Raw genomic sequence first — 18350 nt, forward strand, 5'->3', positions numbered from 1 at the left:
AAAGTAATATTAACTTTAAATAATTAAAAACGGCGAGATATAGTAACTTTACGAATTAATATATTTAATAACTATTACTTATTCTCGATTATTAAGCTAGACCGATTTAGCTTTTTTACGCCGATCGACGCGTATTACGACGAGTGTTAACCCGATTATGTTTATTATAAAGCCGGTCTCGTCGAAATTTTAAAGGTTTTTATCGAGGACGCCGTATTTAGTTTTTATATTTATAATTAACGTAAACTAGGTAAAAATAACCTTAAAATCTTCGTAAAAAGCTTTTTAATAATCGTATCGACGATTTAATTTAATTTTTAAATCCGGGTTACGATTAATAAAGCGTTTAGCCTAGTGCTTACCGACGGGGTCGCCGCCGCGCGACTCGGTGAATAAAGTGGCTATATTTACTATACTAATTAAGTTAAAAGATATCCCTCGGGTATTTATATTAATTATATACTCCGAAAACTTTTTTTTAATTAGATTTAATTTTAGTTCGTTCGGTCGGGTATCGCGTCGTGGAGTTCGACCGTGGAGTCGGTAGTTTATAAAGGCTTATAAAACTTAAAAAGCTTTCGTAGCAGCCTTTTAACTAATAGGTTTTAAAGGGTTTCGTATCGCTTAAATCGTTAAAACGATTCGATATTCTAGTAATTAATTAAGCATTATAATTATAGAAATAAAACGCGTTAAAGTTTAATTAATATAAGTAATTAAAAAAGTAATACGTTTAATAATATAATACGCTCGATAGTGAACCACGTTAACCTTTATAAAGGATTAAATATATATATTATAAGAGGTTAATTTAACCTTTTTAAAGCGTTAAAGAGTTAAAAAATTATAAGTTTAACTTAAAAGAGCCTTTATTATTAAAGAATCTTAAAGGCTATAAAACGAGAAGGTAAAAAGAAAGCGTTTAACGACCGACGAAGGCGAAAATAATAATTTATTAAAGCGACGCACGATAAGCGGCAAGCGTTATAGTATTTACGGTTAAATAAATTATAATACGCGAATATATAAAAAGGATATAAAATCGAGTAATAAATTAAATAACGAGTAAATTTAATTAATAAAGCGCGTTATAATTAAATAAATCTATATAAAAGTATCGAAAAGTAGAAAAAATATCCTAGTATATAATATATCCCGCTTATTAATAAATTACGTTATTTATACTTTTAATATTTATTAAAATAACTTTTATTAATTAATTTAATATAAAAAACGATATATTTAATTAAAAATAAAACTAATTAGTTAAAAAACCTTTATTAGTACTTGCACGGGCCTACCGATTTCTTAGTGTTATACTGTACTGGAATTAGATGTTTAGCACTTAAGGGGATACCAGATGATTAGCCCTATCCGCCGACTGCCTCTCACTCTCGGGCCCTGTGTGTGTCTGTCTCCTGAACTCAATTTCACTTCGGCCACAGGAGCGGATAAAGCTTATATGGACGGGCTATATTGTCCAGAAGTATTGTCCCCTCGCCTCCGAGCAATAAAATATCCGTGATATATACACATGGACATGGTTGCAGCGAGATACGCCGACGTCTAACCATCAAACCATCGCCATTTCAGGTTCCAGCGGCATGAAACGTCAAGATTCCGTATGTTGCAGCAAGTGTCTACCTACCAGCGAGCCTCGATGCCGCTCTGCCGCTGGTTGTAAGCCGCAGGGGGAGTGGGTAGGCTCCATCGCGTGCGGTGTCAATGGAACCTGGCTTCGGGGCTCGTCTATCATCATCGGGGAAGGCTCAATCTCTTCAATTGCGGCACAGCAGTCACGGGTGCTTCCTGGCTTCAACTGATTGCCAATGCTTACGCTACCAATTTATAAGTCCTCTGGGGCTGTCTGATTGGGTGGTCGGCAGAGAAGCGCGAGAAGTTGGTGACGGATAACCGGAAATACTGCGGATTTCGATGGGTTATCCCCGAGAGAATGCTCCCAAATGGATTTGGTTCTTCTGAAAACGAAATCTGCTTTCCAATCATTTGACTTGATTGAATCACCTTTTCGGTCTCGGAATAGGAATGCTTTCCTACATATCTAACCTGCACCTATTGGCGGCGGCGATGTATCCGCGTCAAGGCTCATTGGGGGACCACTGAAGTTGGAACGAGAAAGCTGTTGCCTCCGCCCGTTGATTTCCGACTTGGATAAGTATACGTTTCCCCTTCCATGTGTATGCAGAATCCGGCATTTATGTGTCTGTATGCAACGCTGGCGACGATGTATATCTCGTAAGAAAGACCGACTTATTCCCAGTAGTATGAACAGCTGGCAGATGCCCCGTGCAGGCCGCCCCCAGCTGGGGCTCTGTGCCTGGGTGCTTGGCTCCCGTCACTACCTAAGGTGGGACTAAGGATTTAGTAGCTAATTGAAGCTCTACCAGAGTGAACCCACCACGGTATCACCAACTCACCAAGCGCGACCAATCTCTGACCGTGTCGCTCTCTACACTGTACCTTATCTCTTTTTGAAATCGTTTCTAACAGCCATGTCGAGGTAGCATCGGCCGCTATACTTGGAGACGAATCCCAATCGACTATACCACACCAATGGCCAGCTAGGCCTGAGCCACCAAACCTCCCACATTCCTTTGCTTATCGTAGCTACACCACCTCACGATGCCTCAGCGCAACCAACGGCCGAAGGACGCTCCTTCCGAGTACCAGACCATCGCCGCCCAATATGCCAGAGCCAAGCGGTTAAAGGAGATCGAAGATGCCAATAAGAAGCTCCTAGGCGCCGAGGCCAAGCAAGAGCGCTCTGGCGCCGCCGAGAAGCAACGTGGTGCCTTTGAGGCCCGTCGCAAGATGGGCTACCAGCGCCGGTTCGGCTGGACCTTTGCTTTCTGGGTGTGGATGACGTGCATACATGTGGTCGGCATCGTCCTGTTCACGGGCGGGTTCTTGCTCACGCGCTTGGTCCTGGACGAGAAATCCGAGTGCTCCGTGCCGCCCATCGAGCCATTGGCGTCCTGGGAAGGACAGGGCAGCATGGAGGGAGGTTGCTGGCACCCCAAGACATTCGACAAGGCCGTTGTCGTCCTTGTCGATGCGCTACGATACGATTTCACCGTACCAGTAAAGAACCTGAGCGAAGCTGAAATCTACCACAATGCTTTCCCCTTTCTCTACGAGACGGCGGTCCAGTCGCCCAACAATGCGGTGCTTCTGCCATTCATCGCGGACCCACCGACATCCACCCTCCAGAGATTGAAGGGCCTGACAACCGGTACCTTGCCGACACTGAACGACCTGGGAAGCAGTTTTGGCGGAACGGCAATCGAGGAGGATAACCTTCTGATGCAGCTCAACACTCTGGGTAAACGCATTGTGCACCTGGGTGACGATACCTGGACCTCCCTCTTCCCGGGCTATTTCGAGGCCAACATCAGCAAGCCTTACGACAGTTTCAATGTCTGGGATCTGCACACGGTGGATAATGGAGTTCTTGAGCATATCTTCCCCCTTATGCAGAAAGAAAACCAGACGAAATGGGATGTTTTGATCGGTCACTTCCTTGGGGTTGATCACGCTGGCCACCGATACGGCCCCAACCATGCTGCTATGACCGCCAAGCTTCAACAAATGAACACTTTCGTCCAGGATCTTGTGAAGACCCTCGATGACGACACTGTCCTGATCGTCATGGGAGACCATGGCATGGACAGCAAGGGCGACCACGGAGGTGAGAGTGACGACGAAGTAGAGGCTGCGCTGTGGATGTACTCAAATAGACCCGTGTTCGGCCGTACGCTGCCGGAATACGTAACGCCCCCTGCCACTGCGAAGGAACGCCCCGTGAACCAGATCGATCTGGTACCTACGCTGGCACTTTTACTTGGCTTGCCAATTCCTTTCAACAATCTGGGCCGACCTATCGAAGAAGCTTTCGCCGGAATCAAGGGCAGTGCTTGGGACAATCTGGCAGCCGTGTCCAGATTGGCCTCAGCGGGTATCCGTCGGTACCAAGCTTCATACTTCGCTGCTAGAGGCATCGAGCAAACCTCAAAGCCCGGATCACCCGCCGAGCTGTGGGACAGCGCAACCGAGTCGGCCACAACCAACACCAATCTCAAAGCCCGGGAGCTCGTTTACAGAGCCTACACCGCATACCAGGAAGAAACGCTCCGGATATGCAAAGATCTTTGGGCACGTTTTGACGTCCCCAAGATGGCCCTGGGAATTGCTGTCATGGCACTCGGGGTCCTGGTCCTTCTCGTCTATGTTTCCAGGGATGAAGACGATGATTTCGCTGTCTTGGATGATGCCGAGTTGGATCTGGCCGAGAAAAGTCTGGAGTTGCAGGATGCTGGTGGTCGAACCGAGCTGCCTTCTTACCAGACTTTAAGCCAAAGCCTGGTGAAGGCGGCGTTGGTTGGTAGCGCAATGGGAGGTGCTCTGGGTGCAGGTTTCGTGTCCATGTCGGAGGAAAAGGACTTGACAATGGCTGCAGCCATCACTGCGCTGACCAGTTCACTAGCAGTGACTATCTCGCTGTTTGGACTGGGGAAGAGCTTGGTTAACCTGTTACCGAACACCATATGGGGATGGCTCGGTGTCATCTTCACCGTGAGCCAGTCTATCGGATTTGCCTCGAACTCGTACACCATTTGGGAGGACTCGATATCGCTGTTCTTCTTGTCGACTTTTGGGTTCGTAAGCATTGTCGCTGCGTTGCGTCTCCCGGCCCGCACTGACCGCATCTTGGGTATCTACCACTCTGTGGTATTCATCCTGCTTGGCCGATTGGCCTCCTTTTCTAAGCTTTGCAGGGAGGAGCAGATGCCATACTGTACATCTACATACTACGCGTCGGCCAACTCGTCTACGTCTGCACCCTGGCAGTTGGCGCTGCCATTTATCGTCTTCGCCGGCCTTCCGTCCATCATCAAGGGGTATCTCATCTCGTCTCGGTCGTACGAAGCTCTGGCCCCGTTCTGGATCGACTACGTTTTCCGCGGGGCTCTTGGTCTGGCTGCCACCTACTGGACTCTAGACGCAGCCGGCAACGGCCAGTGGTTGAATGATTACCTGGCCGAGACAACCTTGAAGACGATCCAGGTGGCCATCGCCCAGGGAGTCCTCGCGCTCGCTTTCGTTGCCGGCACGACCGCTTTCATATGGGCACCCCCTGTATCTCGGTGCTTACCAGAGCCGGAAGCGGCGGACGGACCGCCCAGGTTACCATCCTGGGATACGGTAACGCCAACGGAGCGCGCTACCTGCTCCTCGTGGTCAACTTCGCGGCAGCGTGCATGCTCCTGTCGAAGCCGATGGGCAGCGGTGCTCTGGCTCTCATGCTGTGGCAGGTGCTGTCGCTCGTCGACATGGTCGATCTCAACGGGTTGTCCACGGAGAGCATCGGCCCTATCGTGCTGGCGCTGCTTGGTGAGTTCTACTACTTCAAGACGGGTCACCAGGCGGTGCTTTCGTCGATCCAGTGGGACTCGGCCTTCATCCCCCTGTTTACGCTGCGCTACCCGTGGTCCCCGCTAGTGGTCATGTTCAACACCTTCGCGGGCCAGATCCTGGCCTGCGTGGCGGTGCCGCTCCTGGCGCTCTGGAAGACGTCGCCCAAGCGCAAGGGCGGCCTCGAGACGGTCACGCGCTGCCTCGGCATCTTTGTGACCTACTACGCCGTCGAGAGCTTGGCCACCATGGTCTGGGCGGGCCACTTGCGCCGCCACCTCATGCTGTTCCGCGTCTTTAACCCGCGCTTCATGATGGGGGCGGCCGTGCTGCTGGTCGTCGACCTCGTCGGCATGCTGGTTGCTCTTGCGGGTGTTAGGGCGAATACGGTGGCCGTCAGCGAGGTCTTTGGCTGGGCAGATTGATCGATCGAAACAGATCGTTCGAGAACTGCTAAGCTACGATGGGCGAGTGGGTTTCGGGCCTTATTAGAATACGAATATACCCCCTCTCATACGCTCATATAGTCTCTGTACAAGCAGTGGGCACGATGACCCAGCAATGCTGGGCGCACGAGACAGTCTCAGAGACATGAATATTACGATGGGAAACTGGTGTGGCTGTAGCTGCCTCGTTTGTATACACCCTATTATGCCTCGACACCTATAGAAATTGCCCCTTCGAAGACGGGGATATTACCACAAAGTTAAGGAGGGATAGCATTGTATAGTAGGCCCCTAACCTTGCAATTTTGTAAATACACATACTTCCTATGTTATATTAAACGAATTTACGTGCGAACACCAGATGAATGTTATGAAATCACTTTCAGCATGGTTGAATTATTCAAGGAGTCTACTGTGCAAGCATTCATCACACATGAATTACCCCAATCTGTCTGCATAGGCGATCGTGAAGGGGCATACATAGCATGTTATCCGAAGCGACGTATAACGGGTCTCAATTGTTTCGTTTTGCCCAATTCCACAGCGGTTTCCCGTAACTTGTGTTTCTGAAACATCGTCTGTCAGGACCAGGGAGCCATGACGAAAACCAAGAAAGAAATTGGAGCCGAGAAGAATATGTTTATATAAACAATCTCTTTTCTGCTATACGTCACGTCACGCGGCCTGGCCCACGGATTCCCATGTAAAACATTCGAACTTTTCTTGTTTCCTTTTTCTCTCTGTCCCGTTGACTGTAAGTCACGTCACATCACGTATAGTTGCTTTTCACGTTTCACGTGCCACTTTGAGTTCGCTTGCTCTTGTAGTAATAAGAAGAAAAAGGAAAAGTCTTATTAGGCCAAGGCATGATGGTTCATATTGTGTTGCGTCGACGAAGATTCATCACGCCGAGATGAGATCCCTTCAAGTATATTGAGCAACGAAACATCGCGCGGAGTCATGGTCAACATCAGGAAGCTCAAGTGTCGAGGTAATCACCGGACCCATCCATTATCACACGACCTTTGAGGAATAAAGTAAGGAGGTAAGTGTCTATTAATCCCCGGTCTTGTCACCCGGGGTGCGTGTTCGTTATACGTTTCCCTTCGGCCTAGTGATGTGGCCTACGTAGTTCTATCCTTGCCATTCCGTGGCGTCTTCGCGTCGGCACATGAATCCATATGTGCGCCTTTGGCCCATCTCAATTTGCCCGTGTTCTCGTTACCCTGGCGGGTTCTCTCCCCCTCCACCGATATGTATCCATCCATCCTTGCCAAGTACCCCCAAGGTCCGACGGAAGAAAATATTATATATGCGTGTGTACATTTGTACAGTTGAAAAATAAATAATAGAAATTAAAGCAATGTCGTTGCTTCAGGGTGAAGAAAGTAAGAAGGTAGCATTTTTTGCTCGCGTGGGAGGGTATCGAACGCTTCGATGGAGAAAGGTGACCATCAAACAAAAACCAGTCCCGCCAAATCAGATATTTGAACCGTAAAATTATGTAACCCAAAGTGCCGCCCGTTTCCCAGAGTCCTTACGGCCAGTTTAGTCCGGCCCCGTATATCCATCCTGTTGAACTCCGTCCGTATTATTGTTGTCGCTGTCGATCCAACTGCCAATTGCTCTCTATTGCCGCCCGGCCTAGAGGAAGAGATGGGTGAAGACCATGAGCAGGAACGAGAACATGACCAGAAGAGGGGTTTGCTGCATGGGAATGGCGGCGCTCTCTGTTGCTACCGGAAGTGTGCTGTTGACGTACTCGGCGCCGCATACCCTATTCATGACAGCCGATCCGCCCGTGTACGTCGCAGCTATAGACGACTTCCGGTTGGAAGAAAATGATTGGAAGATGCCCATGGTCTGCTGGTTGCACCAATCGCAGGAAGGCGTGGCCGTGTCCGGCATGCTCCTGTTCAGGGGTAGGTAGTAGAGATAGACGCTCGAGAAGTCCTTCGTGTCCGTCGCGGCAGTGGCGTAGCAATATGCCTGACTCTCGGGCTCTTTGAGACACGTTGCGCTGTAAAGAGGCTGGTAAGCCTTGAGCCCCTCGTACGCTTTCGTCACGACCGTGTTCCCACTCGCAAGCTCGCCGCCACAGTTTCCATCCTGCTGGAATTGGTCTGCCAGGTCGGCGAGCCACGACGTGCACATTTTGACATCGGCCTTGCAGGAAGCATCGAGGACCTGTGTAAGGCTGACTAGCGACTTCTGAGCGTCGAAGAAGCTATTTGAACCACCCTGTGTCATGTCTTAGTCTCGGGTTGTTCAGGTGAACCATTGTTGACTCAGGGTTGAACTTTACCTGTAAGAGCATAGAAAATGGGTAGCAGCTCTTGAAAGTGTTGTCGGCAAGAAAGCTCTGAATGAAGGCCGGGCATTTTCCCGTCACATCGTCCGGGAACGTCGTGGGCAGGCTGTCCATCGGGCTTGGTAACGGTCCTGTAGCGGCGGCAGGCGTCACTGCCGATCGCTTGGAGGTGGTGGAAGTGGGCACTTCGATGCTGATGACAGTTGTCGATCCTTGATCGGCCGCTCGTGCAGCGACTTTTCTACGCGGTAGACGACGGGCTGATTCCTCTTCGGACATGATTTGCTGCCATTGTTCGCTGTCGGACGATGATGGCAGGCGGTCCACGGCCGGCGTCTCGATGGGCGGACGGGAGGCCTGGAGTGATATAGCTGTGGTCAGGGAGACCCAGCAAAGAGTGTTTGCGAAAATCATTGCCCCGGATGGATCCCAAGACCGGGATAGCCTGAAACGTCGAGCAAGGGTACAGGGTACCACTCTAGATATTGCGGAATGGGTGGAAACAAAAAGTAACATCAAGTCGTAGCGGCACTTCTACCGTCGGCGACACCTGCCAGCATAACGTCTGGTCTTATCCGGAGGGAGAAGAACAAGACCCAAATATTGATGTGTTGTCGAGCGCTGTCTGTCGTGAGTGCGTCAAGGCGAGGACCGAGACACCAATGGGAACGAGCACCTCCAACAATCGCCACGCCGCTGTATCAGGTGGCCCGAGCCGCGAAGGAACTTGAGATGGCCTGACCCGCACACTGGAACTGGTTCGATCCTCGGCTGGATACGGTGATATTCGAAAATAGTTCCGTGAATGAATTCGCCGTATAAGTAAGTAATGCAGACGAAGCGACTGCGAGGCTAGTCGACGAGACTATGTATGTCTCACTTGAGCTGATCGAGTAGGATCAGAGCCAAGCTTTCTCGGAATCGTCGAAGTCCCACGAGTTCGCAAACCAAAGCAGAGCAAAGCAAGGGCAATATTAAGATGTCGGTCCAGTGCGAGGAGCAATTATGATCAATAGTGTAGAATTAAGTAGGTGTGTTGTAATGTAGGTGAGAAACGAGCGACGAAGGTGTATGGCACCAGATGCGAAGACGGTCAACAACAATTGACTGACTGGAGACCGAACGAGAGAATGGATTGGTCTGAACGAATGACTGGATGAGGAGTGGGAGACAGTGGGCAGAGAGGAGTTGGTCACCGCCATTGGCTCTCATTCCCGGAAAGAATCAAGGTCAGGCCTGCCTGCACACCGGCATGTTAATTAAAGAAAATCTTAGCCGCGCCTCCCCATGGCACACACACCACATAAAGCGAGAAAAGAGGCACTGCCCCCATCCCTGCCTGTCCTTTCACTCGCCCACCCGTCGCCAACAACCATGAACGAGCGAGCAGGGCAATGGGGGCTAGACCAGTTGGCAGGACGTGTCTGCACAACCAAACAAGGATGGGATCCAGCGCAACGCCAGGACAAAACGGTAGATATGCAAACTGCTGCACTTCGCCTAAATCGGAAAAATCGAGCGTTGCTCTCCCGTGCATACGGTAGGGATTCGAGACAGAAGGACTCTCTTGGTCTCTGAGGGCTGACGGGGAAAGAGCGCCATGCATATGTATGTAGGCCTACAAAAACACACACAACCCCTGTTGTTTTTTGTCTCTGACAATCGTGACCTGGCCACGGAGAGATCCCGTCAGTTCGCTGGCGTCGGGTTGACTGGGAATGGGGGAGCCGGACCCGAAGAAACTCGTTCACTTGATCGAGTGCGTGACCAAGACATGTACCGATCTCATGTCCATTTTTTCTCCAGGCTTCTGTACGGTGCTCCAGATCTGGGCCGATGCATGAATATGAAAATAGCGGGCAATAAGAGGGGAGGGGAAAACAACTGGTGGCCCCAGCAGCAGCAACCAGAGCCTCCTGGCAAATCGCATGGTGTTGCGCGCAGAGAGGCCCGTTCTGAAAGCCTGATTCCGCAAGAACGATGCGAATGAGATGAACTAAACAGGGTCCCCTTACGTTGGGTGGCCCACAACGCCGCCCATATCGCCGCCGTACCTTGCAGTAGGCGCAATTAACCATTAGCCTTGGTGCGAATAAACCACGCGAGTGGCTGCTGGGCGCCGGTGTGCGACATGTCGTGAGACTACTAGGGCATGCGGTAGCACCCAGCTAGCCCCAAGCCCCGAGCGACCGCATTTGTGTAAGCCGGAAGACGATGGTGCGATGCGAGTATTCCTTTGGTCTTTGGCCCCTCTCGTGTTGCAGGAGGGAGTGACGAGATTCCATCCCACCACGAAAAGGAGGCATCAGAGTAAGATGCTGGCTGGATAGTCTGCTGCAGTGCAAAAGCAGGGCACTGGGGAGGCAGGACACCGCATCGGAGACTTTTTGTCGCTTTGAGGGGCACGCAACGCACCCCAAGTGGGTTTACGTGGGCAGGCAAGTCGGATATGGGCAGGTTCCTTCGAGCGCCTGCATAAGCAAAATTTCCCCTTCTCCCCCCTTGTTGCCTGCCTACCCTGCTTTTCGGTGTCTCTCTTCACAATTGAATGAGGCTTAACTTGAGCGGTGCACAAGCCTACGACGACAGGATCAGATAAGGTCTAGTCATCGCACTGCGGGCGGTTGCCTCTTGGATGCTATTGACCAGCCGATGCTGTCAACCTTCGCTTGGCTTTCTTCTTTCGGGCAGCTGGGGCGGTGTCTAAACAGCCTCTAGGGCCGGCCGACCTAGCCGATCGGTAACTGTTGTAATTGTGTAGTAGGTCAGTAAACAAATAAATACCCAGGTAGCCAAATTGGCTGGGTTTTGCGATCAATGGTTGCATTATTGGTTAGTTCCGTTGGAAATGGTCGTTATGTAACACACACCGTCCATCCATCTCGAGATGATGGGTCTGTTTGGTTGACACACACACACAAACAAACATGTTCCAAGGCAGACAGGCAGACAGGCAGACAGGCAGACAGGCAGACAGGCAGACAGGCAGACAGGCAGACAGGCAGACAGACAAACACAATCGTCCCGGCCGGGTACGACGTGCCGGGCCCGACAGTGAGGTAAGGTCAGGGGAAGTAGCAGCGAGGCCGAATAGAGTTCTGGGGCGCAGTGCTTCTGTGGAGGGACCGACGAGGATCTCATGCAAAACACAGCATAGGCGGTTTGGGTGGGTTTGCACTGCATGCAGCTCGAGTCATCGCCATGGAACACGGAATCGTCACCAACCAAAATCCCGCCTGGGCTGGTCAATTTCCGTGCTTCTAATTAAAACTTGGAAGTGCAGGTGGTCGATAGTAGCTAGGTTGCTCCTTCTCACCAATGTGTAGTAGTATTTGATGTAAAAAGTGCAAGAGGGCTGGTTCAAAAGAAATGTGTCGATCCCAAAGTCTAGAAGCCGCCGATCCATTCCCCAAGCCAGAGGATGAACACGACGGACATAAAACAGGCCGGGATAGCCCAAATCCTTGCTGCATGTTCCTGTTGGCGTGCCATGGTAACACGCGACTCATCCTCTTGCATGCATACGAAGGTCAGAGTTGCAACAAGAGGGATGGTATGTTTTACATTCTCATAGCCCCTGACAGATATAATTTAACACTCATTAGAAGTAACGAGATTCAGTTACCGGGAAGAAGCTTGGTCGTTGGATCTGGTTCTTGATGAGTGCATTTGCTGGACAGTGTACGCTGGGTAATGATGATTTGGGATAGACGGGGGAGGCTGCACAAAACATGACCCGATCTTTGATACAACCTGTCCACCTTGAGCCAATAATGGCGAAATAATAACAATATCTCGGTAGTGAGCCGTGGTTTCCTTAACCCGACTGCGGATAGTTCCCGTAAGGTGAATTAACATCGTAGTCATCATCCGCAAAAAACATACGAGAGCGAGTCAGAGGGCGAGATGTTCAGAGAGCGAATGGTCTTTTTTTCAATTACAAGAACTATATACAAAGTACGACCTCGCCATGCCAGACAGGCAAGCAGCAAGTAGGTGTGAGTGTGTTTGCGCGCGAGCAACAACAAACAACACATAAGAAATATCGGGAATGACCATTCCTCCTTCATGACTGGCTGTACGACTGCAACTGTGCAAATCACGGCACCAAGTATTCCTTGGCCGGACCCTCGTCAAGAGCAACATAAAAATCTAAAAGTGCTTATAGCAATACCGCCAACGCCGTCGATGATGCAATCTCCCCTCCTTTTCCTCATACCAAAAATCGATGAGGATCATGTAGTCCTTTCCTTCGTTTCCGTCCATAGTCGCCATGAGACTGAATCTATTCGTGTAACAATACTAAGGGGTGGGGGAAATCATGCGTGCAGTGCGCTCTAAGCGGAACATCATCTAAAGCATTAAAACAAGAAAAACAGAATCCAGAAACGGATTAGAAAAATCTATAAGCCGTCATGGCATTACCGGTTCTTCTCCAGACTCTGGAGGTTCACCAGCTCGGCATAGCGGCCGTTCTTACGCATGAGGTCAGAGTGCGTGCCCTCCTCGACAATGCGGCCCTGGTCGAAGACATAAATAATGTCAGCGCGTTGGATAGTGCTGAGGCGGTGGGCCACGGCGATGGTGGTGCGGCCCTTGGCGGCCTTGTCGAGCGCGGCCTGGACGACGTGTTCCGATTCGGAGTCGAGTGCCGATGTGGCTTCGTCAAGCAAGAGGATCTTGGGGTCGCGGATCAACGCGCGCGCGATGGCGATACGCTGCTTCTGTCCACCGGAAAGGAGAGTTCCCTTGCTACCAACCACAGTGTTGAAGCCGTCGGGCAATGATAGGATGAAGTCGTAGATGTTGGCCTCTTTGCAGGCGAACTCCACCGCCTCGTCCGTGACCTCGTGGTTAGCGCCAAGAAGGATGTTCTCCTTGATGCTGCCTTGGTAAAGAGTGGGTTCCTGAGACACGAGCGCAATGTATGAACGGTATTCGTTGACGTTTAGGCTGCTGATTTCCTTGCCGTCGATGTAGACGCCGCCCACGATCGGGTCATAGAAGCGCTCGAGCAGAGCAATTGTCGTACTCTTACCGCAACCAGACGCACCAACCAGGGCCACGTATTGGCCGGGCCGGACGGTAAGGTTCAAGCCTCGCAGAACGGGTTGCTCAGGTCGCGTAGGGTATCGGAAGTGAACATCCCGGAACTCAATAGTACCATCCACAGAGTCGAGACGCTCGCCATCTGAGGACCAGGTGTCGACGACAGGCTTCCTGTCAAACAGGGTCTTGAGCTCAGCAGCGGCCTGGTGGGCCTTGCCCATGTCAGGGGCGAAGGAGAACACGGATCCAGCTGATTGGGCGCCGAAAATGATAGCCGAGAAACAGACGAAGAACTGGAACATGTCGTACTCATGCTTGCCGATCAAGGTTCCTCCGTACCAAAATCCAAGAGCAAAGGCCAAGAACAGAAGCGACTGGGAGGCCGCATACAGTATACTGGACTTGAGAATGGAGATCAAGCTGGCACGTTGCTGGGCAGCGAGAGATCTCTGGTATTGAGCCAGAACGTCGTGTTCGCGGGTCAGAGAAGCAACTGTTCGGATGGCAGAGATAGCCTCGGAAGCGTAAGATGCAGATTGTTCGTAGGCAGTCTTTGAGCGTCGTTGGAAGTGGGCGAGCATGTAGAATCGGAAGAAACCACAGCCCAGGAGCACTGGAATGGTCGCGATACAAACTAGAGATAGCTTCCAGCCAATGGCAAGGGCAAGAACGAGGGCAGCAACCAATGTGGTGCTAACCATGAGCAGGGTACCCAGAGTAACACCACTGATACCGGCAACATGAGTCGTTTCAGTCGAGAGGGAAGGAAGTCAGAGCTCCTGCAGTGTTGGCATCTTTGTCGAAGAAAGCGATGTCTTGTCGGAGCAGAGTGCGGAACGCACGATCGCGAACTCTGTGAATGAGACGCTCGGAACACCTGGCGAAAGCGACACCTTGAGCAATGAATGCAATAAGTTGGACGAAAGCTAGCATCAGGTACATGGCGCTCCAGAAATCACTGTCCTTTTTGAGCTGGCCGTTAGTCGCGGGGCTGAGAGGAACACCCAGAACCATGATCTGCTTGGCGAAGAAGTAGGCCTGAGTTGGGTTACCACCACCGCAGATGATCGCCCAGAAACAACCCCAGAGCATGAGCTTCCATTCCTCTCGGTTGAAGGATGCAATCAGGCTGATAAGTGTCCATAAGCTGTACTTGTGTTCCTCTTCGACGGTCGAGCGACCCTTAAGAACTCTACTTGAAGCGGAGGCTTGAGTGGTTGAGCGGTTCAGCTTCTCCCGAATGTTGTCATCTGGGTCCTCAATGTAATCACCGTGCTTAACAGACGCCTTACGAATCAGAGCCGCTTCCTCTTCGTCGAGAGCCTCCTGTTCCTCGGCCGTGATCTCGTTCACGGCAGCGATGTTTTGGGCATTAACCAGGCTATAGTAGGCTCCTTGCTTCTCGAGAAGCGTGTCGTGTGTACCTTGCTCGATAATCATTCCGCGGGACATAACCACAATGTTATGCGCATCTCTAATTGTAGACAGGCGATGGGCAATGGTGATAGTTGTACGACCCTCGGCAGCGACTTCCAGGGCAGCTTGAACGACACCTTCGGATTTCGTATCAAGCGCACTGGTGGCTTCATCGAGCAGAAGAATCTTGGGATCGGAAACGATGGCTCTGGCGATAGCAATACGTTGCTTTTGGCCACCGGAAAGGAGGAAACCGCGTTCGCCTACGTTAGTCTCGTAACCCTCAGGGAGATTGGAGATGAAATCGTGAGCGTTTGCCTTTTTCGCAGCTTCGATGATGAGTTCCTTTTGGACCTCGTCGCTCTCATGCTCGTGCTGGGTGCCGATCAAGCCGTGCTTAATGTTGCCATAGATAGTGGTTCCGAATAGTGTGGGTTCCTGACTGACCAGGGCGATGTTCTGACGGAGCCACCTGAGGTTCAATGTGCTGATGTCGTGCCCGTCGAGGTATACCGAGCCACCGACAGGATCATAGAAGCGCTCGACGAGGCCAACGATGGTGCTCTTGCCGGATCCAGAAGCTCCAACCAGGGCAGTCGTTTTGCCGGCGGGGATTTCTAGCGACACGTTGTCCATGACGACGACCTCGGGACGCGACGGGTAGATATGCTTGACGTTCTCCAGGCGGATAGTGCCCACAACATGGTCCAGCTTCTCGCCGGTCTCGACGGTAGGGTCCAGGGGAGAGATTCGATCGATGGTGTTGTAGATCTTGACAGCAGCCGCGACAGCCGTGCCAAAGGCCTGGATGTTGGGTGCAACGTTTCCGAGATTGAAAGCACCAATCATAACCGACATCATGATGATGAGAATCTTCGAGAGGGGTACTGCACCGTCAACCAGAAACTGGCTTCCTACCCAGAAGGACAGACCATAGTTCATGTACAGAACCCACATCATACCTGCCACCATGCAAGCAATGGTTGCCTTGACCTTGAAGCCGTAGCGCTCAGCTCGGATAAGGTGAGCATCGTACTGCTTAGCCAGGCGATCTTGTGTGCCGAAAGCGACGGCGTTGCGAATCGAACTAAGGACCTCGTCCGCCACGCTACCGCCAAGAGCATATGCTTGAATGGAGTGCTTGTTGTATTTGATGATAAATTGAGAGCCGGTACCCATGACGAGCATGAGGGCTACAACAGTGGACAACAGGATCAAAGTCAGCTTCCAGTACTCGATGAAGCCAATGACGAAGGCCGAAACGAAAGTAGCCACGGCCGTTAACGTCAACCCGACTTTCTCGGAAATGCCATCCTGAATAAGGTTGGTGTCTGCCGTAATCCGAGTAGTGACCTCGCCGGCACCGAGCTTATCGAAGTAGCCGATGTTCTGCTTCATGCAGCTCTCGAGATAGTGCTCCCGGATCTTTGCGCTAACGTGCTCGCCTGTGTAGATGAAACCGACCGTGGCGACATAGATGGTGACAAATTCTCCGATAGCCAGATAGATGAAGTAGAGAACCAGTGAAGTCATTTGACCCATGTATTCGTCGTAGGTGACCTGCCCAAGGAAGTAGCCCTGGAACGTCCCCTGTAGATTTCCAAAAATGACGGTCATGAGAGGCAGCGCAGCGCCACCGCCAATGGCGCATATCGAACTGACAAACATGATGGTGAGATCCCACTTGTCGGCATAGCGATACAGGATGCCGACGCCGGCTTTGACCTCATCGGTGTTGATTTGCCTCCGTAGAATCTGAGCCTCGTGAGGCGGAAGGTCCTTGAAGGGATCGCTTTCCTCTTCTTTCGCAGCTTCGGCAGTTTTGGACATGGTCTTGTTCTGGCCCCGTCCTGTCTTCTCCGAGTCGCCCCGACTGGAGTTTCGTTTAGAACGCGTGCCATCCGTCAACTGCTTCTCATTCCCAGTTGCGATCTCCTCCGGCACCCGCTCTTGGGATTCTTGGGTCATCATCCTGTGAGCGTTTTCAAAGGCCCTGTAGTCTTCAAACGAGTCGTAAAAGATCTCGGAAGCCCTGTTGGACGGCGGCTCGGGCAAGGGCCGTTCAAACCTGGTGAGGTATTCCTGCGACATGGTCAACGACTTGCACGCCTAAGGAATGATGATAGCTGCGGGAAAGGCCAGAGCGACCTCGAAATAGTCGGGAAAGGAATGAGAGAGGTTGCTCGAGACAACTTGAGCAACCGCCCAAGGGAAATATGGCGAACGAATCGGCCAACCCTTGGACGAACTCAAGAATGACATGCGACTCCATGAATAGCATCAAATAGACTCTCCATGATGATGAGAAGCCGAACCGTGACACACGCGGCGATCACTTGTGAAAGTGGGGGTGGGGCTTACCTCAAAAGCAAAGAAATCCGATTAAGATTATTCTAAAAAAGACAATATAGGCAAAAGAATAGTATCAGGTTAGTCGTGACTGAATCATCGCAGGGTCGAAGAACCCTCTGGCGGCAGGATTGTCACGAGCGAATTGGGCGGAATCTATATGATGTTGAAACTCTCAGGAAAAGCAGCCGCACCCGTAAGGAACAGGAAAGAAGAGAAAGGAGATGGGTGCCAATGGAATGCCTCGTCGGTGGCGTAGAGAGAGAGTGAGCAGTAGACCTGTGGTCACTTTTTTTGGTCCCCTTTGGTTTCGGGATCGGACTCTCGAAAGTGTTTATAATTCCAGCAGGGCACTTTTGGCCGTCGTGCCGTCGTATTATGTACGAGTAGCAGCACCCTTTTTCGCTGGCGATGTGCATTACTTTATGTAACCTAGGGACGGGATTCACGAGTTCCGCCGTGTCGCGTCTGGGGAATGGGGCCAGTAGCGCTGCAGAACTGGAATCAGAGGGCCTGAGCAGCGTTGCTAGACTGCGAGGAGGCGCTTTTTCACAGCCGAGCTGGTCCGTGGCCGCTGGGTCTCTGTATCCGTACCTGCCCAAAGTAGGCAAGCCGCTCGCCGAGTCGCCTGGTAACAGCGCTGGAGGCGATTGGCAATTTGATTACGGCAGGTCCTGGCTGTCGTGCACTGTAAATGAGATATCCATTCCCATGCCATCCACCGCGAGATCTCGTCGGGCCTTTACTCCGTGCCTGCCATGTACTTGGCAAAGCTTGCCAACCTTGCGCCTGTAACTGATCGGATCTTGATTGACATATGCGTAACGCGACAACAAAACACAAGGTAGGCAAGTCAGGCAGGGGCATACCAAGAACATGACAGAAGTCTGTTTCCAAGACGTGCGTGTTAGTGCATGCCAAATAACCTCCTATCAAACGCCCTCACTCGCCTAAACATGCAGGGCTCTGATCTAAGCTTCTAGGTTCTCCGGGTTTCTAGACAGGCCCACGCTAAGAGGCGATAGCTTCACCGACGACCGAAACGACAATTACCTTGGGACTTTATTCCTCACTAGGCATCTTGGTATGTGTAGTCCGTAAGGCTAGGCGGTAGCTTGTAGTCAGATTCGACCATCGATGGGATTCTTGACTCACCCGGCATCCGCGATCGTCTGCCTCAATACCCTGATGGGGTCTACTTGACACCGAAGGGCTGAGTGGGCTGACTGCGATCACCTCAGCACACGTCTCTCGAAATATGGCGCTCCCCAAAATCCTCCTCCTACGACACGACCATCTCGGGGTTCGGGTCCATAGCCAATAGTCAGGGGTAGTCAGTCGGGTGT

At 51.3% G+C, this 18350-nt stretch overlaps 4 protein-coding genes across 4 annotated transcripts; 1 reads left to right on the forward strand and 3 right to left on the reverse strand.

The window, feature by feature from the left end:
• Positions 1-2643: 2643 nt before the first annotated feature.
• Positions 2644-5858, forward strand: PG997_005159 (GPI ethanolamine phosphate transferase 3; the record flags this gene model as incomplete). Its single annotated transcript, XM_066809474.1, is given in 2 exon segments — positions 2644-5165; positions 5177-5858. The coding sequence occupies 2 exon segments, from the start codon at positions 2644-2646 to the stop codon at positions 5856-5858; spliced, it is 3204 nt and encodes a 1067-aa protein (XP_066673092.1).
• A 1665-nt stretch (positions 5859-7523) lies between these two features.
• PG997_005160 (uncharacterized protein) lies at positions 7524-8604 on the reverse strand (the record flags this gene model as incomplete). Its single annotated transcript, XM_066809475.1, has 2 exons — positions 7524-8120; positions 8158-8604. 2 exons carry the CDS (start codon positions 8602-8604, stop codon positions 7524-7526), a joined length of 1044 nt encoding a protein of 347 aa, XP_066673093.1.
• Positions 8605-12611: 4007 nt separating this feature from the next.
• On the reverse strand, positions 12612-13940 carry PG997_005161 (P-loop containing nucleoside triphosphate hydrolase protein; the record flags this gene model as incomplete). The annotated part of the gene is made up of 1 exon (XM_066809476.1): positions 12612-13940. The coding sequence occupies one exon, from the start codon at positions 13938-13940 to the stop codon at positions 12612-12614; it is 1329 nt and encodes a 442-aa protein (XP_066673094.1).
• Positions 13941-13989: 49 nt separating this feature from the next.
• PG997_005162 (leptomycin B resistance protein pmd1) lies at positions 13990-16746 on the reverse strand (the record flags this gene model as incomplete). The annotated part of the gene is made up of 1 exon (XM_066809477.1): positions 13990-16746. The coding sequence occupies one exon, from the start codon at positions 16744-16746 to the stop codon at positions 13990-13992; it is 2757 nt and encodes a 918-aa protein (XP_066673095.1).
• Positions 16747-18350: the final 1604 nt, after the last annotated feature.

Source organism: Apiospora hydei (genome assembly GCF_038363865.1).
Source record: "Apiospora hydei strain CBS 114990 chromosome Unknown utg000004l_segment0_segment0, whole genome shotgun sequence".
NCBI lineage: Eukaryota > Fungi > Ascomycota > Sordariomycetes > Amphisphaeriales > Apiosporaceae > Apiospora > Apiospora hydei.